Genomic DNA, 26,118 nt, shown 5'->3' with positions numbered 1-26,118 from the left:
GGAGCGGTACCTATTTATCCACTTGCACTTTGATGTGCTTTTGAACTGCTAGGTGGGCAGGAGCAGGGACCGAGCAACAGGAGTTCACCCCATAGCAGGGATTCGAACTGCCGACCTTCTAATCAGCAAGCCCTAGGCTCTGTGGTAGACTACAGCACCACCCTTTATATGTCCAGCTGTCCTTTGTCAACAACAAATTGTCGCTGTTTTTTGTGTTGACTATATGGTAATTTATGGACCTAATAGGTATCTAAAGCCATTTGCCACTGTTGCTGTATCTAGGTTTTCTTTTATTTGCTTTTTATCTTATATTTTGGAAATGTACATCCAGGTGTTTTTTCCCTTTAGTTTTTTTGGGGGCCCCCAAGAGGGTGGGACCCTAAGTTATAGCTTGTTTAGCTTATACGTAAATCCGGCACTGGTAGGACTGCAGGGTTAGCTGTTGTTAAAATCTGTATACCGCGCTTCACCCGCAGATCTCGGGGCGGTTCACAACATATATACCAGGGTGATTTGATTTCCTTGCCTAGCTAGCGCGCGCTCTGAGATCCCAGCCCGGTCCTGCATTTCCTCTGAAGCAAGTCCCCTTCAGTTCAGGGCTGCTTACACCCGAGTAAAAAGCAAGCGCCGAACTGCAGCCCCCGTTCCTCGCTGCCGTATCCGAGAGCTGACCAGGCTCGCGCGCCTCTTGCAAAAAAAAAAAAAAAAAAATACCCCAAGCTCGCCTTGCAGCTGCTTATGCTGCAATGGACGTGTGTGCAGAAGAAAGGAAGAAAGGCAGGAGCCACGCGAGGGGGAGGGGGCAACCCTCCCAAATGCAGGTAAATTTACACTCAGTCTCGCGCAGCAAAGGGAGGGGGAGAACCTCCGCGCGCGCGGCGCTTAAATTCTCCCCCGCCTCCCGCCACCCGCGCGCCCTTCGGCAGACCCAGAGGCCTTTGCGCGATGACGTCACGGGGCCGGGGCCTCGAGAAGCCTCACGGCGGCAAACGGCGGGATGTTGCGGCGTCGGGCGGCGAAATGACTGGAGGCGGGAAGAGGAGGCCCGGAGCGGCGGCTGCGCAGGAGCAGGTAGGTCGACAGGCCCGATAGACGCGCACATAACGCGGGAGAACCGGGTGGCGGCGCCGGCGGGGACCAGCCCCCTTTGTGCCGCCCGGCTCCTCTTCCAGGCGGGGCGGGTTTCGCTCCGCGACGAGGAGCGCGTCTCCCTCCCTGAGGCGCCTCAGGAGGCGACGGGGGCGGGAGGTGTCGCCGGGCGCCCCCCTCAGCGCCTTCCGCTGAGCCTGGCAGAGATGGGGACCCCCGCCCAGGGATGCCCCTAGAAGAGCGTCCTCCCAAGGTTCCAGGTTCGGTCCCTGTATGGGACAGCTGCTTATTCCTGCCCTGCAGGGGGTTGGACTAGATGATCCTCAGGGTCCCTTCCAGCTCCACAATTCTATGCATAGCTGTCAACGTTTTCCTTTTTTTTAAGGGAAATTCCCCTTATTCCGAATAGGATTCCTCGCAAGAAAAGGGAAAAGTTGACAGCTATTATTCTATGGGAGGTCAAAACACCAAGCTCTGGATTCATATCCCCTTCCTCTTAGGCCCCTTCCTTCCCAGTGCGCTCCTAATAATATTAATAATATTTATACCCCGCCCATCTGGCTGGGTTTCCCCAGCCACTCTGGGCAGCTCCCAACAAAATAATTAAAATAAAACATCAAATAGTTAAAATAAAACATCAAACATAAAAAACTTCCTAAAGCATGAGAGTGTGAGCTTGCTTCTTCCCAGGCTGGCTGTGGGATTAAAATTGATCTGCTGTCCACTGGTACTAGTGTGAAAAGGGGAAGGAGGTCAAGAAGAGGCGGTGCTCTGGCGAAGCAGACGTCCCTGGCCATGTACGCCAAGAGGTGGAAAGCTGCTACCGGCTCCAGATGCCCGAAGACTTCTATTGTTTCTGGAAGTTTTGTGAGGAGCTGGATCCTGACAAGCCATGTGGTGGGTTCCGGAAACCCGATTTTTCTGTGTTGTTGTTGTTGTTTTAAATAGCATCTTTGGTGATAAGACGGTTTGGCAACAAAAGCAAAAAGAGAAGTTCTCACATTTCCTCTTTGCTTGGATTTAAAAGTCAAATCCAGTGCCCCAATTACAGTGAACTTTTTTTTTCCACCCTAGTCTACAAACTGTTTCCCCAGACATACACCTATGTAAAATGTCACACTTTCCCATGAACCTTCCAGTGTTGGCGCAGGTCATGGACATTGTTATTGTCCTCAATTTAGTGTTCTGATCCTAAAAGCACAAGATGGAACTGTTGATTTTAGTGGGACATATTTCTGTGTTATTTGTTTAGGATTGGACTGTGATAAGAAGATATTATAGCAACCAACAATTGTACACATAGGCCAAGCATTAAAAGTTTTTGTCTCCGCCTAGAGTTTGAGCTAGAGAGTCTTTATTCCTCTCCCCTTCCCTTCATTTTATTTATTTAGGAAACATTATTTAGGATTAGAAATGTGTACTGTGCATGCATCTCTTCTATAGGTAGATGGAACATCAATTTATTGACCTGAGAAGGGAGAAATGCACATCAATTAGAGTTGCATTAATATGGGGCAAAGAAGAGCTTCTTTAAATAAAGTCATTTTAAAAGTTAAATAGGGCTTTTCTGGCTTAGATCTTTCTCCAGGAGCATAAAACAGCATATTTTATGCTTTTGTGCTATTTTTAAAATGAATTTTTAAATACATTTCATAGATGCACTTAAATCAAGCATTGGACTTCAGCTAGTTGGGCCATATGACATTCTTGCTGAAAAACATAAAAAGACAAATAGATCAGCGGATGTGAACTTCAATCTTCACTGGAGGTTTTTTTATGATCCTCCTGAATTCCAGACTATCCTTACTGGAGACAGCAAAATGCAGTATCATATGGGATATTTTAGGTAAGTAATGTATCTACCTTGGAAAAAGATTTTACTTATTCTAGCACTTCTATTCCTGTCATTGCCTTAAAACATACATTAGGCACTGCTGATTATTACTTTCAAGTAGCTCTACCCAGAATAGGATATGAGGCCAAGGACCAATTCCAGCACAGTGTGTGGCCATTTTAATTATAATCTTTCACCCGTATGTGTCTACAGGTGGAAAAGTGATATCAGAATGTGTTGTCCATATAATTGGGCAGGGGAGGCAGTTCCCTATAAATATTGCATCTAGCAATCTTGTCTGCATAAGCTCTCATGTTCATGCCAAATTTTGTAATCAGCCTGTAGTCTCATGTTGGCATGCAAAAGCATCCCATAGGACAAGGAAGGGAAGTCTTATAATTTCTTTATTTCCTTCTGAGGAAAGTGATTAGTTCAGTGAAACGAGTTTTGTAGCCGGCATCTCGTAAAGTCTTTGTTTAATTCTAGTTTATTTTTTGATTATTGGTATTCTGTAATCAATTACTTCTCGTTTCAGGGATTTTCACAGTATTTTTTTTGTTTTGTTTTCTGTAGTCTCATATTGCCATACAAAAACATCCCATAGGAGAAGGAAGGGAAGTCTTTAATGTTTGATGTTTTATTGTGTTTTTAATATCCTGTTGGGAGCCACCCAGAGTGGCTGGGTAGGCCCAGACAGATGGGTGGAGTATAAATGAATTATTATTATTATTATTATTATTATTATTATTATTATTATTATTATCTGTAAACTGTTTATATGGAACTTTGGGAACTTATTCATACTAAAGAAATAAATTTATCCAGCAGGTGGCTCCATACATTAATTTAGGCAAATGAAAACCACCTGAGAAATCTTACTTACTTGCTGATTAATTTTTATGGCAAGCATAGGCAGGAAGGCCATTTTCAACCTGAAAGTTTGAATTCTTGATTTACTGTTTAAATTGGATAAGTGTGTTTAACCCACCCAGTAAGTGTGTTTAGGGTCCTAAGCGTAATCTATATACTGTTTAATTTCAGTATATAGATTTAAGGCTAGGATCCTAAACACAAGTATTGGGGAGTAAGAACCATTGATCACAGTAGGATTTACAAGTATAGGGTTACAGCATGAACATGCTAAACATGCTAAAAATATTGTCAATTTTTGAAGTTTTTTTTTAAATTCAGTACACTTTTAAAGCCTATTCTAATATGTCTCTGTCTTGACTGGGTCACAGCAGTCGAAAATCTTAAGTATAAGTTATGAAGAAATTAAATTTCCTATTCACAGAGTGAAAATTTGAGAGGCTATTGAACAATCCTCAGAGAAACATAAGAACTCATGGTATCACTTTTTAAAATACTATTTTTGGTTGGGAACAATCTGGATTCTCTTTGTAACACCACAGAGAATACTGTAATATGTTTAACTTCAGGACATTGTATGTGAATTTTTAGGGATATGCCGGATGAACTGCCTGTGTGGGTTGGTGAAAATGAAGCCAAGAAGGGCTGCACAATTTCTCAAGTTGGTGACAATGTATTTGCTGCTGTAAAGTAAGATTTAATACTTTTCAACTCCTGGATTAAAAGCAAACATGAATCTGGACCAAATTAGATGAGACAGGAGAGCAATTTCTATGTTTATGCTGGTTGTTTTTTAAAAACTGAAATGTAGTTGCAGGGTAAGTGCAAATTTGACTGGAGCAGTGTTTGTATATGTTCAGATATTTACCCACAAGCCATTTCCCAATAAAACTTGCACCACAGCTATTTTCTTCATGGAACGGAAAAGGTACCTATTTACTTGGATCCGTCTAAAGTGCCTCTTGCCCTCCTGAACAAATTCTCCTGCATTTGCCACAAGACTAGTGTGGGGTGCAATATATCCTAGCTACTGTATCATAAGCTTTGGTATACCTACTTGTCCTCCGGAAGCTCCATTTCAGTTTTTGTAAAAAAATGGCGGGGGGCCAATCACATGGCTTACCTAGTTTGGTTCATAGAATTTCTAATTTGGGCACTCCAGTGACATTTAGTGTGCGAACCTACACATTCTTACTTAGGGAATGAGTCACAATGATACAATGAGGCTTACTTATGACTAGATACAGTATCTTGTATCTGTTAGTTACTTGCCAGTTGCTCTTGTATAGCTGTGTGTTTCAGCTTTTGTGAACATTACACTTGATTTTTTTCCTGATTATTGTAAGCTAGCAAAATTTCCTAAACACTTTAAAAAGCAAGAAGGTAATTCCTATCAAAGTTTTCTATATACCCTGTATATATTGTTCATATTATGATTCTTAGCAGTCTAGGGCGGGTGGTGGTGGGAAATAACATAGCCGTCATTTATAGCCAAGTTTCTGCTTCAACAGCAATATTTGAGGCTGCCTTTGAGTTATCATTTTCAAGTCATTACTCTTCCTAAACACTTTATGCATTTCCAGTTGTTAGCTCAGAAATACTTTCAGCCATCCAGTTCAGTAGTTTTATTGAAAATTATGCATAATAAAGGGGTTGATTAATGTACTATGACCTGTTCAGTTTGCACATATTGAATGTGTTTTTCTTTTTGACTAAAATAAAACGGAAGCAAAATTGTAAACTTAGTTAAAAAGCCAGTAGCTAAACAATACTGAAATCAAGATTCCCCATGCAGCTGTTGTTTTTGTCTGTTTCTCGAGTTGAGACAACTTGCTTGTTGAAACTTCTACCTTGGGTGACAGTACAAAACAACACCTAGTCTATTGAATAATCCATATTCTGGCACATCGACTGAAAGGGCTGATTGTGGGACTATTTTGATGTGATCTTTGTACATTGATACTACTTTTAAAAGTGATCATGTGAGCATTTCCACATGAAGTAATTACGTGGTGGCTAGTAATCCATAAATACAGCTGTTTAATCAGTGAGCAAGACTTAATAAAATATTTTGGGAGAGGTTATAGTCTCACTTAATTGCTGCTTCCCCATGGAGGCACTTGTGATCATTTCAAAAGCCTATCTCTCAGCCCCAAGCCTGACTCCAAAGTAGTCCTTTGGAATATTTACAGCTAAAGTTAGTTAAAAGTCATAGTTAAACATTCATTCATTCATTCATTCATTCATTCATTACTGTGTTTTGCTTTGCTGATTAAATCCATGCTAGATTCTTTGGAAGACTTAAGAAAACTTTCCATGCTTTTATCATTCTAGAGCAGGGCTGGGGAACCTGAGGCCCTCCAGATGTTGTTGGACTCCAACTCCCTTCATCCCTCATAATCAACCTAAGCTAATGGAGTCCCAACAACATGTCCCAGGTTCCCCATTCCTGCTACAAAGAAAAGTGGATGATACATGTAACACGAAGTTTTCTTTTTGTTTCAGATTACTTTTGTCCAAAAGGCTTAAGGAATTGACGGACAAAAAGAAAATCAGCATTCTGAAAGATATAGATGAAAAACTAACCAAAACAGCAAAAGAACTTGGTTACTCGCTTGAGCAAAAAACCATGAAGATGAAACAGAGAGACAAGAAAGTATGGCTTGATTTCTTTCTAGATTAATAAAGAACTCTAATGTATAGGCCCGTTCCTTTTTTTTTCCTGCTCAAGGCCAGCTTGCGTTAATTTTCTATAAGTTTACAAGGTAACTTATCCTAGGAAATAAATTCTCAATATTTTAATCACCTTTTTACTATGAGAAAATGTTGAGTTGCTTTACATATGCTTAAAGTTTGATTGTTGTTGAAAGTTATAAATACGAAGCATTGCTTGGATGTAGGTATTTTTAAAGTTTTAGGAGCCATAATAAATTATGTTCAGAGCACAGAAACATATTCTTAATGGCATCTGACAGCAATGCCTTTTATATAAATTACAGCATCAACACTCTCTTCATGGCAAAACATGAGATCACCACTAATGTATACTTTAAAGATCCAAATAACTTAAATAACAGAACAAGCAGAAACAATATGGAGGACATAGATGGAAGTATCTCAAGCTCAACCCAGAAACCAAACAAATCAGGAATGACATAGATTAAGACTTAATTCTAAAACATGGATTTAGAATATCAGACATGTTTGTCCAAATATGTTAACTGTAACTAAACTAAGTTCACCAGCTATAGGCTATAGATGGAAAAGTGTTACCTAAGCAACCAGAATACCAGTTACTTGTGCAACAGTCTATGTTTTGGAATGACAGGTGCAAATTCTGTTCATATTGAACTATGAATTTTCAGAACATTTCTATCTTTAAAAACCTTAAATTTAATTTGGGAAAGACAGGAGCAAGTTATAAATTCCCCTTCCCCCCAGTTAATCAGGAAACAGCTGAACAGCCTCAGAGAGGGGATTCCTTGAGAAACAGCCAATTCAAAACATTGCAGGTGCCTTGTGGTGGTAACCTCCAATGGAACTGGCTTCTCTGTCTTTTCCCAATGGAATCACCACTTCAAGAGGAAGGAGGTGGAGCACTGTTTTCAATGGATTGTCTTAGTGCTCCAGAAGATTACATGGATGAGCAGCAAGGAACACTGAGCAATGCTCTATAATCATTGCTGTCGCACAAAAAGGTAGGGAGCTGTCTACTTGGTACAAAAGGTTTTAAAGGCTGGTTAATAATTCAGTTAAATGTAAATACTTCTAGAAAAATAAGTCTTTGAATAGATGAAGAATTAATATTTTAATTCAGATGTGGTTCCGTGTAGTTTGACAGGCCTAGGCTTAAATGTATTTGTCTCTTTCTCTTTTCAATACAGGTAGTAACCAAGACATTTCATGGAGCTGGTCTGGTTGTCCCCATAGATAAGAATGATGTTGGGTACAGAGAGCTTCCTGAAACAAATGGTAACTTAATTCTAGTGTTTCTGTTCTTAGAAAAAGAAAATTGAATTTTGCTATTAGTAAGAGTGCATTTAGATACTGAAGTCTTGAAAGAAAAATGAATATTTATATGTTAGGTTGAATCCAGACTTTTGCTCCTAGTAGCAGGAGTATTCCCTGACTGTAATTCCACCCATGAGATGCTCCCGCTTGAAGTAGGGAAAGGTCAATTTTGCTGGTTCTCCTCTCCTTGGGTGACCTTATAGAACAATGTGAGAGGTCATGGCAAGGGCTGCAGGGAGGGGAAACTGGCAAAAATTTGCTTAGCAACCCCTTTCACCAGTGGGAGTGTCAGAGTCTTAATTCCATAGCTGTAGTGATCACTAATGAGCAACCTGTCTGCCATTACTGATATTCTTATTGAGAAATCTCTGTTATTCTGAGGAATCCTAGGCAACATACAGTAAAACAGACAAAACTGAATGATAAAGGAAACTTGTTCCAATTTAGTTCTCATGTGAACTTTCCTCTGCAGCTGGTCTCAAAAGAATCTGTAAAGCCGTTGTAGATGCTCCCAATGATGACCAGAGACTGAAAGCCTTTGCCCCTATTCAGGAAATGCTAACTTTTGTTCAGTTTGCTAATGATGAATGTGACTATGGAATGGGATATGAACTGGGAATAGACCTCTTCTGCTATGGGTCACATGTAAGTAAAATAATTTTCTCTGCAGAAACTCATTCATTTTGTGAATGAACAGAAAGAACAAATGAGCTCAACCAAGCAGCTCATGAAACTAACTATACAGGAAGCTGAGGAAATGTTTGACATGAAAAACAGTATGAGTGTGTAATATCAATTTTAGTGAGATAATGCGTTCTTTTAATCTTTTCTAGTATTTTCACAAGATTGTTGGCCAGCTGCTGCCTCTTGCTTACAACTTGCTGAAGAGGAATCTGTTTGCAGAAATCATTGAAGCTCATTTAGCTAATAGGAAAGAAGAGAATGTAGACCAGCTTGCAGCATGAAATAGTGTCATTAAGTGAAGTATTGAGTTGCCTTGTTTCGGGGTATTTTCTTGTTTTTTTGTACTGAACTGGTGTAGTTTCTATGTGAGATAAATAAACTTGTTTTGCTAAAGATTAGCAGCTTATTGACCAGGGTGGGGATCCAAATTATATTTCCACTTTCATTTTGCACTCTGCGTTGCCATACACTGTAATATTATAACATAATGGGTTGCAAACCATGAGGTGGCCTTCTAATGGCAGAAAAGCTGTTTTAAAAAATACAGTGGACTATGAGGAAAATTCTGGGGTGGTGGGAGGTGAAAACCTACTTTCCATGTTTCCTGAGCAGCAGAGTTTCTACTACCTTCACAGTTACTCCTAGCCCATCTTCAGCAAGTGCAGGTGGGCATGGACCTGCCTTCTGAATAACTCGGTCAGAAGCTATATATGCAATACTAGGCTACTACAGAGGTGACATCAAACATGCCGTAAAGGCTAGGGATCAATCAAGCCAGTCTTTCAGGAGGAAGAAAACTTACAACAAACCAGGAGTTAGAAATATGTTAAACTTGCTTGCTACAGACAAGAGAACAAAACCAATTCTATAAACAAAATTCCTGCATTTTCACATTTGATGAAGTATTTACTTAATATGGTTATCCTACTTTTTTAGACAATTACTATCTCGAAGCAACTCATGTCTATTAAAAAAGAAACTCACTGCCATCAGACTTTGGAACACACACACAGAGGAAGCAAAAAAAGGTAGAGAGAAAAATTGTTCTTTAGTGCCAGAACAAAGTTGGTGGTGGTTGGTGGTTCTTTTTTCTTTGGCCCTTTATTTATGTTTTATACTCTGCTCTCTTATCCCAAGTGGTTCACAAAAAGTTAAATTTAAAACCAAGTCTCTGTTGAGGCCAAATGAAGAAGGCGAGAAGCTTACACCTACAAAATTGGGGGAAGCCAGGTGTGGGGAGAGATCCAGCCAACAAAACCTCCTCTTCAACAGATGGCAAATGCTACTAAAAGCCATTTTTGGCAGAGCAGCAAGTAAATAATTGTTTAGCATACCTTTCCAACAAACAAAAGTTACTGGTGGCAGATTGTATACTACTACTCTACTGAATTTCTGTGACATTGTGCTGACTTTGCTTTTGGTCACATTCAAGGTTTTGCCTCATGATTTTTGTTTTCACCTAAACCCTTTTTATGTGGAAGAAAATGGAGGACAGGAATCTAATACAAAAGGGTAATTTACAATTGATTATTATAGAGCTAGATCAATCTGCAGTTTAGTTCTTCCACTTAAAAAAGGTGTTTGTGCTCTTTCTGCTCATTCACTAAGCAAATGCAAGAACGGAAAAAGCTGTGGTTTAACATTCTTCCATTCTGGTATGTTTGACAGTACCTCCCAAATCTTCAGATAAATGCATATGTACTTTGTATTGCCAATGAGTAATTAAGTAATGAAAAACGTCAAAACCAAAATGGTCATACAGAAAAATTTAATACATTTTTATAATGAAATCATCACAGTAATAGGTTTTTTATTTTACTGTAATGATATGCAACTATATCACACTAGTATAAATAAAAACATTAGGATTAATGTTTAATACAGGTCTAGGAAATATCACAGATTAACAAACTATGCATTCATGAACCAACTGAACTGCTATAAACAAAACAAAGATGGCGATACCCTCAAACACCACATCCTGTTCAACTTGAATAAGGCCCTGCAAATTTTTACATTAGTATATACCCTCTGCTTTTTTGCGCAATGCACAGGCACACTTAGTTCAGTTCCAGAGTCTCTTAATGCACCATGACAAACAAACTCGTCATGTGCTAGTGAGGAAAACTGAGCAGGTAAGAACAGCAAACAGTGCATTAGATCGGCACAGTATAGATGTGAAGGTCTTAACATTTAAGTAAGTGATCTGGGGCATGAATTAGTATCTTTTCACTTCATGCTGCAACAGCTAGTCTGAGGGCACTGAATTTATACCCCAAAAAAACTCGTTAAAGCAAGTAGCTATGTGAAAGTTTCATACTGAACAGGACAGGAGGATTTCAAATTAAAGCATGTTATTTAGCGAAAGTAAGTTTATTTTAGATATACATGATAAGAACCAGGGTGAAAGAGTTTTTACTTTTAAAGAAAGTGTTAGAAACATCATAAGTAGTCTCCTGAGCTTTGTCTATACATTAACCAAATTCTGTTCAGTTAACACTGATTTATACAATAAAAGCCTCCAAAGGAACAAGTGTTCCAGTTTAATACCCAGGCAAGTAAACAAAGAAGGTCTCATTACTACCAATTTTAAAAAACAATAGCTTGGACCCAAAGTTTCCCTTTCTCTGACAGGGGGCTCCCATCAAAGGCTGGGAATCTTTGGATTCGGCCCAATGTACCGTGCCAAAAAGTATAGCTTTGGCAAAGGTTCAGCTCAGAGTTCAAAGCAAAGCTTCGAAGAATTTCTAAATCACATTGGCCAATTAGGCACTGCAAAGAAATATTAATCTATCAATTTTAAAAGCTACGCCTAAACAATTATTAGTATTTGGACCACTTAGCAAAGCACTTGTTTACAGTTCTTAGTTGCATTCCTACCAACTTCACCAAATTTACTCTGGTATTCCTTTGGAACATGTTTTCCTCAGGCAGATACTCTAGTGTCAAATGATTTGCAAATAAAAAAGAGCTTACTCAGGCAACAGGCCTGAGATACACAAACACACCCGGTGTGACACAAACATATATGCAGTACGTAGGGCACCTGGTTCTTTTTATTAAAAGATGCTTCCCTGGCTACCTTACACATACCTTGTGAATTTTCAGTGTTTCCAAATGGGCTTAGCAAGTGAGGTAGGGGATTACTGGGCAAAGTCAGGCGCTACACTGTGCAAACAGTTTACCACACAGCCCTCATTCATTCTGACAGTTTCATGCTCACCCATAATGCTTGAAAAGCCAATGTAAATGCCCTCGCTATCAGGAGATGTGATGCTCTGGAATGTTCACCTGCCAGTCACATCTCTAAACTGTCCCATTTATGTTTCAGGTTTTTTACGGTCAAAACTCTCAAAGTAACACCTCCCAGTCTTTGGCCAGATTCACACATGATAAACCGAAGTTTGGCTTAACTAGACTGTGCTCCCAGAGAAGCTCACAGCCTGCAGCCTCTTTGCTCCTTCCCAGTCCTTTTTGCTGCTGCGAGCTAAGCCAAACTTTGGCTAAGCACCTTGTGCAACTGGGCCTCATGGTTAAGTTCTCTTCTCACTGACCATGAGCTGCTCCCAAGGCCAACATACTAAGCCAAACGTTGACTTGGCTCACTGAAGCAGCAAAAAGGACCAGGGAGAAAGAGGATGTTGTGCGAACCAGGCTACTGTGGTAGTGATGTTTTGTGTAGAATACAGTGTAGAAATTCCAGATACAAAGGATTGCATATTATTGGTGTCCTACTGCTGAAAGAAGGCTCTTTGATCCAGCGGGTGCTTCCATCAGCAGAACAGAGATTGGGGCAAACTTCAGTGATCTCCCTTTCCTCCTACAACCTGCCTCCAGTCAGCTCTGGAGGACAGAAGGCCCATTAGAACAATGTGGAGAGCGGTGCAGGGGGCTGCAAGATAATGGCCAAGTCATCAAAGATCGCTTTGATCCCCCCTTCCACTGAGGCAAGACTCTGCTGCATCCAAGAGCTTTTTCTCAATTGAGGGACACCAAGTGGATACAACCCAGAAATTGAGACAAAAAATGTTCCAGTAAATTATATCTGTTGTGGATAGGATTTAAACCCGACATAGTTGCAGTAGGAATCAATTGTTACTTGAAAAATTGAATTATCACTTCAGCAGTTATGTTCTAAAGCTATTGAAAATCAAAATCAAAATGATAACAGGTTTATAATTAAAATAATTGTTTTTAAATCCTGCATTATTTACAAATGTTGGGTTCATTATTTCTGCTTCGTTTAAAAACAAACAGTAATTTAAGATTGTGGCCATCAATCAAGTGGCAGACTGCATTATAAAGAAATATTAAACACTTCCCCCATTGATAAGCTTTTGCCTAACCCATCTTTGCACATGGAGGTTTCTGAATTACTGTATAAAAAATACATTATAAAGGTAAAATTAACTGTGTCACTGTTAACTAATTTTATTTAGTATATTTTAATTCATAAAAATATAAATAAAATAATGCTCAAATATCAGTGTATATCTAGTGCAAAATATGATTACATTTTTGTAGGAACAGGGAACAAAAAGTGATGGGTCGTAATTCTGAGGCAGGGGAGGAAATCTCCAGTGTTTGAGCATGCAGTTGCTACCAGACACATTTATATAGAATTGTTCTTAATAGCGTAGCAGTATTTTCCTTACACCGCACAACATTGGTATATACCTTAAGTGTTTTTAATACAAAAAAATTGCATAAGCCCAGGTCATGTTATCATCTTGCAACAACATTCTTTTTGAGACAGGTTTTGGCTGTTTAAGCTGCAGCTCAAAAGCTACAGGATTTCAAACATGCTTCATACAAGTTATTTTACCTGCTCAATCTGCTTCTGTTGCAGTAGATCAAAACTGCCATAATAATTTCATGATATACAATCTCTTAAGTTTAAATGGCACAAGAAATACTTCCTTCTTGTGAACAAACTCAGCAGGTCACAGTACATCTCAATATGAGAAACTACTATTTCAGAAGGGCACATCAATTGTAAAGAGGCTCTGTTAGGGCTCAGGAGAGAGAAATAAAAGCTCTTTTGGAATGTAAAGAGGTGATATAAATAACTATGCACTTAATGAGTTAACACAACAATTGTCTGTGGTAAAAAGGGCAAAATCTTCCAGTATTCAAAAGATGGCTCAATTCAAAATGATCCCTCCAGAAACAGGGACTAGTAATCAGTTTCTTCAATGCTAAAGCAGCAGGGTACAGAATGGAGCCTTCCATCTTCTGACACAACTTTGTTACTGCACTATCATGGCAGATCTAGCAACTTAGAACGCATCCAGTGCAAGATTGCAGAACTTCACTCCTACCCTCTTTGTTACTGTGAGGACCAACCTTTTTCCAACTCTGCGCTTTTTCCTAAATCAACTCCTGAATTCCAGCGGCATGCTTCCCCAAAAATCCAGCTTTCCTCTTGCATTGCAAAACAATGCCTCATGCTAAAGTGTTGTGCTATTCAACAAATGAACCTCCTCTTCACTTTCCTCTCTCTCCTCTGTTACTGAATTCAGTTGAACATTATTGATGCGGGGTCTTGGTTTGCCGTCTGGGCCATATGACGGAGGATATCTTTTTTTGTTATGATACCAAGGAGGCGCCTGGAAAGAGACACACAGAAGATGGCTAATTAAATATACGAGCCAGAAGAAATAGCCAAGCTAATTTTATAGCCAAATCCTTTTTGTTGACAGAACAGAGTGCAGTAAAGCCTGATTTTCTTATTCCAAGAAACACATTTTGTTGCCATCAAGCAACCATCATTTTGATTAAAACGACAGCAGTACTAAGATACTAAAGAGGGTGGTCACTAAACTGTAACCCGTTTTCAACTTCCAAGTAAAGAAAAGCCAAGCCTGTGCCCACTAATAGTTATTTTTTTGTTGCTGATTATTATATTGCCAACAAAAAAGTAACAAAGGAGAACAAAGAAAAAACAAACGTGTGAATAAGTGATACTGATCCAATTACCAAAAGAAATTATGGTTGAATACAGCTAGACTCAAAATTGCTTGACAGTTCAATTTTGAGGCTCTGTCCAGCATAACCTATTGGTTTGGGTGTCTTCATAAGAGCACTTGCACATATGTTTGAAGAAGAGATGATCACAGATTAATTTATTTCAGGTTCAAATTGAAAAAAAGAAGAAAAAAACATTTAGACCCCCGTTTTTCTTATTAGAAACAGTGCTCTTATGATCCAGGTTTTACTACTTATATACCAAGGAGTGAAGCTGTCCTAAAAAGGTTTATCACAGGAGAGGCAGAAAAAAAAAGAATGAGCTTCTAACCTTGTCATTCTGGTTAGTAGTTTTTTGCTGTAACTTTTTTTTAAAAAAATAGGATGCATGAAACACTTGTGAAGTATTAGAATAAAATGCAAGTTCAATTAGCATGTAAGCAGCCAAACTTGGAATACAGGTTTTAATAGCAACTACTGCAGAGCAGCAACTAGAATCTAAATAGCATAAAATACAGCAAGAAGGACAAATGACAAATTCTATCACTGCTGATGTTAATCAGGAAATAAAGTGCCTTCTAGTAGTCGCTCCACAAAGTGACTGCAACTGGGCAGGAAATAGTTCTAATGCTGAAATATGTCCTAGTTCAGGTGTCAAAGACTACAATGAAGTTTGCAGGCTGATTGGCAGCTCTTGTTAAAAATGAAACCCCCAAACCTACAGAGTTTTGGCACATGCTTATTTTACACAGGTCAACAAAACTTGTCAGAAAACAGATATACCCTCGAACCTTTGGGAATAGCAGAATTTCTATCATTGAAATCGCTAATTCACTTTCTTGCATAACGTTCACTTTTAATTAACAGTGAATGTTCAGCTCATGTCTTCATTTAGCATATTTTCCCACAAACGGATTTTGCTCACATTTCAAATTCATAAGGCCTATATACTTGTTTATGGAGGTTTGTTGTTGTTCAGCTAGTATAAGAGAACACTGAACAATTCACAAGTTTCATGCTTCCTGATGTCTAAAGTGTCTAATGAGGAGATCTGATATATCTAATCACCAAGGGTTCGACGTGCTGCTTTAGTTGCTCGAGATGCTCTAATATGTTCTTCTTTGTGATGATCCCCAAGACAATCCTGAAACAGATCATGTTATGCTAATAACTGTGTGTGAAATCAAACAAAAGAGCTCCAGTCATAATGAAAGAAGTTGGGGTGGGGGGAGTAAAACGAAAACATGGACTGCAAAAATGCTAATAATGGGAAGGTTAACTGAAAAAGGATTTGAAGGCCACTGCATCGTCTCTCAATGCATATTAAACTTAAGATACAGACACATGTTGAGCACTGACATCTAGATGTTTTACCATTATTACAACCAATCTTTCCACATTTCCTGCCATTATAAATATGAAATGCAACAACAAGCTTAACTTTTACTCCTACAGATGCACATTTTACCTTCTTAAAAACATCTGATGGTCAAAATATTAAGCCTGTCTCTATTTTAATCACATTAACAGTCCTTAAGGCAGGCACCTAAATGCTACTCCATACTCCCTCTCCCTGAATTCTGCATCTAGAATAAATTAGATCAATATGTTCACATATACTTAGTTTGGGTCTGTTTGTTTAAGCATGGATGGTAGAATGAAAACAGGCAAGAATGGGGAAGACGGGATAAATGTCTTATAAGAATAAAACCAGGGAGTAGCTGAAAACAGCAGATGGACAAGATGTTAAACAGGATGCCAAAAACCCACATTCTGACTCCTGGTAGTCCTACTTAGTTTCTTTCCATTACTTTAGATTTCATCTTTACATTTTTCTTACAGGCCATCAGAACTGGAAGCTTTTTAAAAATATTATTATTATTATTATTATTATTATTATTATTATTATTATTATTATTATTATTAATAAGATTCTTAGCATGCCACATACTGGACCAATACTAAATCCTGCACATATACAACAATTCCCTGGAATATACACAGCCGCGATAAAAAGCAACAGAACAATTAAGATACAAGTGGTATCACCAAAATGCAAAACCAAAAACCCAGAGCTTTCCTTTTCCAAACCGCAAATAATTTTAGAGAAACATCCTAGCAAGCTGCTTTTCAAGGTCATGAAAATTAACAAATCTTTTGTAAACCAGCTTCTTAAAAATTAAAAGGTCATATCGTAGTAGACCAGCTGAAATCAATGGACTTGCTTAATGGGCCCAATCTGAATATAACTAACACTGGCTATCATCTAAAATGCTTAGAATTGTGTTGGGGGCATTAAAACTGTTTTACTGTTCCAGCTGCTGTGACCTCTTTCCTAGGAAAGGAGATCGAAATTTCCAGTCTGCATACACGTTTCCTTGCCTGATGCAGTCACATGCAGCAAATATACAAGTCTGCTTAGTGATCTTGATGATTTGGGGGTCTGCCCCAAACTGACAAGTGGAATGAGATCTGGCCACTGTTAAAATTATCAAACGCAAAGTAACATTAACAAGCTGAAGCAAGAAAACAAATACGGACATTACACAGCTGCAGATTAAGCGCAAGTAACTTTTTGCTATCGTGTTCACTTAATAATTCATTAAGAAATATAATAGAGTAATTTCTACATAGTTAATAACCGCATTGGAAAATGAGGGACTTCCAGTTGTAGCAGCATATTTTGCTACACTTCAGATCCCCTTCTACAGAGGGGGCTTCAGGCCTCATCAAAAGCATTTTCTAGGAATAGTGTACTCAACCCCATACATACATAGCAGTTTAGCTTTCAGGATGCAATCCTACTTACCTGGGTGTAAGTCTCACTTAGCCTAAGGAGACTTACTTTTGAGCATAGTGTTGTTAGTTTAATTTGGGCTGAAGGCAAGTATAAATACTCTCGCCTTAAACTCTATTTAAGGCAGCGAATTTAAGTAGTTTATTGCAAGATCACATAGTGATGTCCAGTCTCTGGAGTCAAATATACATTAATAATCTAAAAATATCAGGCGGTATCCAGCATTGGTCATATTCTGGGTAAACTCATTGCCACTGATTTTAATGAGCTTCTCCAGAATATGGATATCACTCATGATGTATATAGTTTTAAAGTGGAAATAGTTGTAGTTGTTATTGGTGTTATTTACAGCTTATTAGCATGTGCTTTGCATGCAAAAAGATCAAATTCTATACTCAGCATCTCCATATAGAACTGGGAGAGGGCAATGTCTGAAATCCTGAAGAGCCACAATATTGCAAAATAAACCACACTGAGTTATATCATTAGTCTGATTCAGTATAAGGCCGCTTCCTAGTCATGCACTTGGCATAAGTGATGTCGTATCAGAGGGAAGACATGTAAATGCAACAGAATGGCACCTGTGCTGTAAGCAAGGATTTTCTGTTTCAGAGTGTTGGGAGGTTCATGGAAGCTGATGTGCAAAGTTTCATAACCCTCCAACACTGATGTCATGCTGCTCACTTGAGTAGGCCACTCCCATTAGCAGTTCCATGTGAAAAGTTCTATGTGAACCAGCTCTGAGACCCAGTAGTTTCATGGATCATTCTGAGAAGGCAAGTATGATTAGGCTGTGAGATCTAGTCTTATGATATAAAGCAGAAAGGGGGGAATGAGCTCATCATGGGGCTTCAGCTGTTGGGGGCAGACTCATGTTGCTTGCAATATGCAGCCCCCTGCTCATTTGTTTGAAGGGTACACAATCAGTTGAAAAGGAGGGAAAGCACAACAAGAAGAGCTACAGAACTAGTGGCAATGTAGCTTTCATTATCATAACTTAACTGCACAGAGACAATGCAAACTATGATAATGATGCTAGGGCCATTTTGTGACATGAGGGCTCTTGCAAATGCAAGAGGGGAGGAGGCACCACCTCCAAGAAAAACACAAATACACTGAAGAACTGGGAGTAGTGTTCAGCGGCGTCGATATCTTAACTGGAGGCAGAAGTATATACATCCATTCCATATTATGGTTTTAGACACAAGCAATGTGGAAGTATTCCCATATCTTAAGAACAAAATATAACCCTCCAAAATCATGAATTTCTGTATGTCCCTCTTCTCATGGTAAACCAATGAGAACAAGAAACCTTCTAGTGTTATGAATTATCCTCAGATGATTCTCAGGACTTATTTTGGGCTGCTAGGAGACGATAGTGGGAAATTTGCAAAGGGCTGTGTTTGCTTTGAAAAAATAAAATAAAATGAGAGAAAATAACTTCTAAGTCAATACCCTGCTATACGGTTGCCTCATGTTTAATACTTGAACAAGTGTTAGGGTGTTAAGACTTCTGAAGGAGCAACAGGACAATGATAGAAAAAATAAGTAATCCCAAACCTTTGTGATACAAATAGCAGTTCCCATCATTGGACTCACCCATTGTGTGTTACAAGGCACTGCCTCAGGCCCAGTTTGCGGAAAATATCAACCACTATCTCCATTGGTGTGTGATCCGTCACAGTAAAAGGGCTCATATCAAGAATGCTTCTAAGCTTCAAAGGTCGAGGGCTTTCTGCTGGAAGTGATGGGGTATGCTGGGCAAAACAGACTCTGGAACTGCCAACAATGCCTTCTTGCTTCTTCCTGGCACTTTCTTTAATCGGGACAATAGAAGACAAATATGTGAAAGAGAATGAATTATTCCCTTATGTCTAAAACAGTGAAAACTATATCTAAAAAGAAAAAGAAAGGACTATACATGGTGGTGTTCCTCACGCCCCACCCAACCTAACTACAAAAGATTATTTTCTCTTTTAGTAATCCATGTCATGTTAATTTAATTCAATAATCCTAAATAAGAATAAAGATATTTAATCCTACAAATTGTTCAATTCAGGAAACACACTGTAGCATTTCAAAACACTAAAAAATGGTAGAAGGGGGGTGCAATGTTTTGTTATTAAAATATTTTTAACCTGCCTTTTGACTAAAAGTATCCAAAGCAGCTACCACTAGAAACATTTAAGCACAGTTTGAAGTTGTACCAAATGTTAAAGTTAGAAGGACAGTAATCCTTAATGCAGAAAAAAGAAAGGAAGCTAATTGGGGCAACCACAAAAGCCTTCCAGAAGAGGGTTGTCTCAGTCCAGAACCTAGAAAGAAGTACAGACAACTCGCAATTTGTGCAAGGGTGAGATGCCAAGGATTGTGTGTAAAGCTGAAATCGCATATAGCCAGAACAACCCCTGTGCAACCACCTCCACCTTTCTGAAACCTGTGTGCAAAGTGGAGCTTTGCCCCAGGCAAGGGGCAAGGCAAGCTCTTTCCACCTGGAAAACTATCTACAAGTTGCAAGTCAACAGTAGTGAGTTCCACAGCTTCAGTGCCACCACAGCACAGCCCATTACTCTTCAGTCAGTGGGGGGAATGCAAGGAAAATCATAGAACACAAGTAGGTTCAAAAGAGAGTAACCAGTCCTTGAAGTATGTTGGGCCCAGACATTTCAGGATTTAAAAAGTCAAAACTTTAAACTGGGCTTGGGAATCAAGAGGAAGCAAAGTTATATGTGTCCTGCACCCTTCACCTTGCACCCCTCAAAGAGTGTGTGTGTGTGTGTGTGTGTGTGTGTGTGTGTCCATTCTTGATTTATTCTCCAAACAAACAAGGGTAAAAATCCAGCAAACACATAGTAATGTTAGAGATAAGAAACAGTGCACAGGTCAAAGTCAAGTGACATGAGAAATGTGGCAGATCATGTGGCCATAAATTAGTCCAAAATGTTATTTATAACCTTAAGGGTTTAAAATCAGAGTGTAGCTTTTCTACATATATTGAGTGTATTAAAGAGGTCCAATCTAGATGTAACTAAGGCATGAATCATCACGGCTAGGTCATTCCTCCTGCAATGCAGCCTATGTAAACTCCTGGGTACTGCTTCACCTGAATATTCAGGGGTAACATCAGATGCAGGAGTTCCTCCAAGCTGCAAGCCTGAGTCTTCAAGTTATCCTAGCCTTACACTGGATATACTCCCAATCAACAGTGCTTTCATCTTGCCCGGATGAAGTTTCAATTTGTCTGCTCTCATTCACTGAAGCATTTCAATGTTTAAATCCACAAAAGTAATGCAAGCAATGCTACTTCTCCACACAACTATACTGCAAAATTATATTCTAGGTCTTCAAAACTGCCCCCGAGCCATATCTGTGTGACAATCTCTTTGATGGTGGAGTGGGGACACAGAGACATTCACTTTCAATCACAAAGATTCATGTAGCACACCCCTATTACAAGAATTAAGTTGTGCATGTCACAAACTTCTAGATATCTGGACTTGAAAGTGGCAGTCAAATGTAGTAACAAGGTACACAATAAAATTCACTTGGGTATTACTAGGTAATTATGCTGTGGCATCATTTCATATCAATCAGTTCTGGAATTTTATGCCTTTCAAATCTCGGTATGGCAAAAGTTGCAGTAGGTATTTCATTTGGTCTGATTCCCAGTCTCACTGCTCCCAAAGCTACTATGCTGTGCTAGAGCTTCCATATTTGGCTTAAGAAGAAGAAACAGTTCACTGTAGGGTTTTCTTCATGTGAAAATGGAGAGCCTGGTGCTGCTCTTCAAGGATCACGCCCCCATTTCCACCTCCAAATTCATGTAACCCTCCGATTTCTCCTATGACTGCTATTGAACTAATGCTTTGGGGGGGGGTATGCGGGAGGGCAACACACTCAGAATACAAAAATTCAATTACCTATTGCAATAGTCAAATCTCTCCTTAGAGCAAATCCCACTAGCCTCTGGGACTCTTTGGACATTATAACAGGAAAACCGTTATAGCTGGTTTCATTTATCATGTTTTCTATATCATCCACTGTCATATTATCTTGTGTCAACACTGCCAGGGGTGCATCATTTCTTCGAGGTCTCATGACATCAGCTGCCAATGTTGTGTGGGTAAATTCTTCCTTGGCATCCAAGAAAGGATATCCATTCAGACGAATGTGTGCTTCATAGATACCTTCCCTGCCAAAAGCGTCTCCTACCCACTTGCTTGTCATTACTGCAGCCATGAGGGGCACAATGTATTCTAGCCCACCTGTCAACTCAAATACAATAACCACTAGAGATACAGTCATCCTTGTCACACCACCTGAAAGGGGGGAAAAAGAAGGTTATTGATCAGTATGTCCTTGTGGAATAATGTATCAATGTGGTGTTCCCTGGCCACCCAGATAACATCAGGTGCCAGCCAGGTATTTAGTCAATCACCACAAGACTTCAACATGGAATTAGCAGCACATAACTTTGAATGTATATTAATGCTACACAAAAATATTAATAATAAAAGTCACCCAGAGGTGTAGTTATCTTCAAGAAGGGAAAATGACAGACTGGTTTTATGTTTAAAAATAATTTAATCCCCATACTGCAAACTAACATTAGCTGGGAGTAAGTCCCATTGAGCTCAACATCTCTTACTTCTGAGATGACATGCCCAGAATTTCACTATATTTAAGTTTCAAGTTTTAATAATGTGCTTACGTGGTACAGATAATTTCAATAAACAATTTAAATAATAATAATAATATGCAATCAGATGGTTTGCCAAATCAAATTGGAATACAAAAAATGCTGACATATCACACTGGGAAGGAAAATCAAAACCGACTGATCCTCCTTGTCCACAGCTTCCTCCACCAGAAGGAAGACTTCTATTACTAGTTTAACATTTTTCCAAAGATGAATTGACTAAAGCCTGTCTGATCATTTACTCAAAATTTAATCTGCCAAAACCAGAAGTGGCAGCACCAGTTGCCAGGAGTCATCTGGTAGTATAGCCAATTTACAACTCTAAGTTTGTATTCATAAGGGGTTTTATTACCTTCCACATCATGATTCCCAATGCATAAATGGCTGAATCTATGTTCATATATCAAAGTCAGGGCTGGGAAACAGCCCAAGGATGTTTGTGAATAAGTATTTCAAGGATTACCATACTTTTAAACAATACTAATTCCCATTCACATTCAAACTTTTAGAAATGAGGGCTGGTTTTTTAAAAGTTGTGATTAAATACAACATTGCATGCCCATAAGATGGGCTTATGGAAACATAGTCATTGTGGTTTTAATTACTGTATCTTTTCAGTACTGTACATGTTTCCAGTTCAAAGCAACATGCTCTTCAAACATTGGGCATGTCCATTTGTTCTGCTTTATCCCTTTATAACTTGCCTATTTAAGCAGTTGAAAAGGGGACTAATCCCTTCCATTTACTGTGTTCTGATTTAGTTACCTAAGCATGCAGCAGCACCAACCATAGCATAGAGGCCGGGGGTTATACAGTCTGCTCCAACTTCACACCACTCCTTGAAGATAAACCAGTCATGGTGATAATATGCAAGTTGCTCCACAGCGATTCCCACGATTCTCCCAGCTATTGCGCCAATGGCCATACTAGGTATGAACAAACCTGATGGCACCTAAGAGAAAGAGAAAGCCAAGGAAGACTGTGACCTTGTAAAGGAAATGTTTCCGCCTTTTAAGAACAGAAATAGGGAACCTGTTGCTTATCAGATCTGGACAGCAACAGGTTCCCGATCACTGTTACAGTACATAGGCCACCGGGTTGTGTGAAAGATTCCAGAGCCAGAAGCCCCCACAAAGTTTGGATTCGGCTGCCTCTTTCCTCCTCAATAATAATAATAATAATAAATTTTATTTATACCCCACCCTCCCCATCCAAGGCCAGGCTCAGGGCGGCTAACAAGCAATAATAAAAACAAGCTGAATGAATACAATTTAACAACAAGATTAAAATACAACATTAAAACATTATTATGGTGGTATGGGAAGTTTGCTGAAGAAGTGTGAAAGCCTCCATCTTCCCCACCAAGAATTCTAAGCTAACTAAGGCTCTACTGATGTCTGGGAATAATCACTAAACTGTTGAGGCTTCATGGTGGGGTAGATACAACATGCGGTGCAGCTGAACCAAGGGCAGTACATTTGGAATGCCATTTTCTGGAAGCACAACCCAAATAGATACAATACAGCTCTCTGTAGCCATGCAGACACCTTTAGCAGACTGTAGCATCATCGTTACCATCATTGTTAGCTCTTGGTGGGAAAAGCTGTCAAAATCCACTTCCTTAATTACACAGATTCTCTTCCCATCCCCAACATGGGGACAGTCAGTGCTCCAGTATGTTAACCTCCTCCTCACCCCCTGCCCCAGTTCCTCTTTTCACTGCAGTATTTCAGAGCCAGTGCATTACTGCAGCATACTTTCCCACGGAGGCTGCCACAGCTGGCAACAATCTTTCTACTGAATAGCCAATTGTTTCAAAGACAAAAAAAACCCCTGCATTCGAAATATTCTTAAAGTCATATCTAACATTACATCAAGTCTGCACTGCTTGTTTAGTTCCTAGAAACCAGCACACACATCTAAATCTGGTTTCCTTCTAGATGATGCAGCCTACAATCCAAAATAGTACATGAACCCTATAGCATTCTGTAATTTGACTTTAGCGCAATGCTTGTCCATGCATCTAACTAGGCCTTCCAAAACCTGGAATATACTGTATTTAGTTTTAATCTTATTAGCCAATGAACGAACTAATGCAAACATGGAAGATATGTGCAATGTCTTCTGAACATCAACAACCATTCTTGCTGGAGTTCAACATTTACCAGTAAAAGCAATAAAGAAGTTAGTTTCTGAAAATAGGCCTTCCCTTCCCACACAATTGTGCAAGAGAAAACATCAGTGTTTGTCTTCCTTATCTGGAATCTCCAATTTCAAATTTCAACATGCTTGTATTCCTCACTGAACAAGATATCATTTGTCCTTCATACTAAATTAAACTTTGCTGCCTATCTTACTAAAAGGCACATGCAATACATTAAGATAGGCTTTCTCAATAATGTACCAGCTAAGAATAGGGGGGAAAGGAATAGAAACCCAATCTTTAATGAAACTTTATTTATATAGTGCTCTTTCCTTCTAAATTGTATCTACCTATATATATATTGGTGACAGCAGTCACGAAATTAAAAGATGCCTGCTCCTTGGGAGAAAGGCGATGGCAAACCTAGACAGCATCTTAAAAAGCAGAGACATCACCTTGCCAACAAAGGTCCGTATAGTTAAAGTCATGGTTTTCCCAGTAGTGATGTATGGAAGTGAGAGCTGGACCATAAAGAAGGCTGATCGCTGAAGAATTGATGCTTTTGAATTATGGTGCTGGAGGAGACTCTTGAGAGTCCCATGGACTGCAAGAAGATCAAACGCATCCATTCTTAAGGAAATCAGCCCTGAGTGCTCACTGGAAGGACAGATCGTGAAGCTGAGGCTCCAAAATACTTTGGCCACCTCATGAGAAGAGAAGACTCCCTGGAAAAGACCCTGATGTTGTGAAAGATGGAGGGCACAAGGAGAAGGGGACAACAGAGGACGAGATGGTTGGACAGTGTTCTCGAAGCCACAAACATGAGTCTGACCAAACTGCGGGAGGCAGTGGAAGATAGGAGTGCTGACATGCTCTGGTCCATGGGGTCATGAAGAGTCGGACATGACTAAACGACTAAACAACAACATATATATATTAACAGCACAGTCCTATGCTTGTCTACTCAGAAATAAATCCTATTGAGTTCAGTGGGGACTTACTGTCAGGTGTGTATAGGATTGGAGTGTTAGAAAGAGAGAGCTCAAGATTTGAACATGAAAACAAAAAGGGCAATGGGCAGAGAAATATTGCTTGTTATATCTTACCTTGATACCGAAGGTGAAGACTGTCATTATAATCTTAAATATAAGGGCTAAACACAGCTGCCATATAGCTGAATACACTCCTGTGCCTGCTGGACGATCAGGAATATCATCTACTATTTTACTGACATTCATGTCATTTCTGTAATCACAAAGGGAGGAAGATTCCAAGGGGCCACAGTCTGTGAAGAGTTCTTTAATAAGCTCACTGGTGTTGACTCTGGTGTATGGATTTGGAAAAGCAATGACAGCGGTTATTGCTGCTACAATAATGACCTCCAGAACTGGATATTTTCCAAATTTTGTTGATTTGCGTCGACGGCACCAAGCGATGTTTGCACGGATGAAAAATGCTCCCCACAGCCCACCAAATACCCCCAGAAGAATGAATGGCAACAGTTCAAACAGGTACCATGGAGTATGGTATTCAACATAGAAAAGAACTAGGCGACTGTTTCCAAAAGGATTGATTGATCTCAACACAAATGCAGCCACCAAAGCAGCAAAAAAAGATCTCCACAAAGTTTTCAGTGGAAAATAATAACTGACCTACAAGAGACAAAAAGAGAATAAATAATACAAATGGATATATTGTGCAAATCTGCTCATTTCGCTAAGCTTATAACAGGTAAGGGAAACTGTTTATTATCAACATCAGCAGCTAATGTTGAATGCTACTTTATGCTTTGTAATAACATAGGCATCACTTCAAGCATTGAAATGACTGACATTAAAATATTTTAAACCAGAGCAATGTTTTAGCAGTCAGGATAATGGGTTAGTCGTGCACAGATTCTGCACCAATTTCTACAGACAAATATGGCAGATTCAGGATAAGCCTGACTGAAGCAGTTTCACTATTGCTTAACTGTATGGCAAGCCCAAGAACTGTCCACAAAGCAGCCCATATTACCAAAGTTG

General features: G+C 39.3%; 2 protein-coding genes across 14 annotated transcripts in view; one reads left to right on the top strand and one right to left on the bottom strand.

Annotated features, from left to right (window-relative positions):
* The first annotated feature begins 912 nt into the window (after nt 1-912).
* Nucleotides 913-8,881, top strand: HPF1 (histone PARylation factor 1). Its single transcript, XM_083520323.1, has 8 exons — nt 913-1,071; nt 1,824-1,986; nt 2,746-2,935; nt 4,385-4,483; nt 6,299-6,449; nt 7,678-7,765; nt 8,277-8,449; nt 8,638-8,881. Exons 1-8 carry the CDS (start codon nt 946-948, stop codon nt 8,767-8,769), a joined length of 1,122 nt encoding a protein of 373 aa, XP_083376449.1. The 5' UTR covers nt 913-945; the 3' UTR covers nt 8,770-8,881.
* A 1,358-nt stretch (nt 8,882-10,239) lies between these two features.
* CLCN3 (chloride voltage-gated channel 3) overlaps nt 10,240-26,118 on the bottom strand; it is a 45,212-nt gene continuing 29,333 nt past the window's right edge. For 7 of the 13 annotated variants that reach the window (XM_083520260.1, XM_083520266.1, XM_083520265.1 and 4 more), the window contains 6 exons: nt 25,201-25,746; nt 22,717-22,903; nt 21,173-21,571; nt 18,852-19,068; nt 15,524-15,599; nt 10,240-14,097 (listed from right to left, as the gene is read on the bottom strand). In XM_083520260.1, coding sequence (XP_083376386.1) covers nt 13,939-14,097; nt 15,524-15,599; nt 18,852-19,068; nt 21,173-21,571; nt 22,717-22,903; nt 25,201-25,746 — 1,584 coding nt within the window. In that variant the 3' untranslated portion in view covers nt 10,240-13,938. The remainder of the gene's footprint in view (nt 14,098-15,523; nt 15,600-18,851; nt 19,069-21,172; nt 21,572-22,716; nt 22,904-25,200; nt 25,747-26,118) is intronic. The other 6 variants (XM_083520269.1, XM_083520270.1, XM_083520261.1 and 3 more) reach the window with 1 other exon arrangement.

This window comes from Podarcis liolepis, assembly GCF_965112155.1.
Source record: "Podarcis liolepis genome assembly, chromosome: 9".
NCBI classification, from domain to species: domain Eukaryota; kingdom Metazoa; phylum Chordata; class Lepidosauria; order Squamata; family Lacertidae; genus Podarcis; species Podarcis liolepis.
This window is presented reverse-complemented; position numbering and strand designations above follow the sequence as displayed.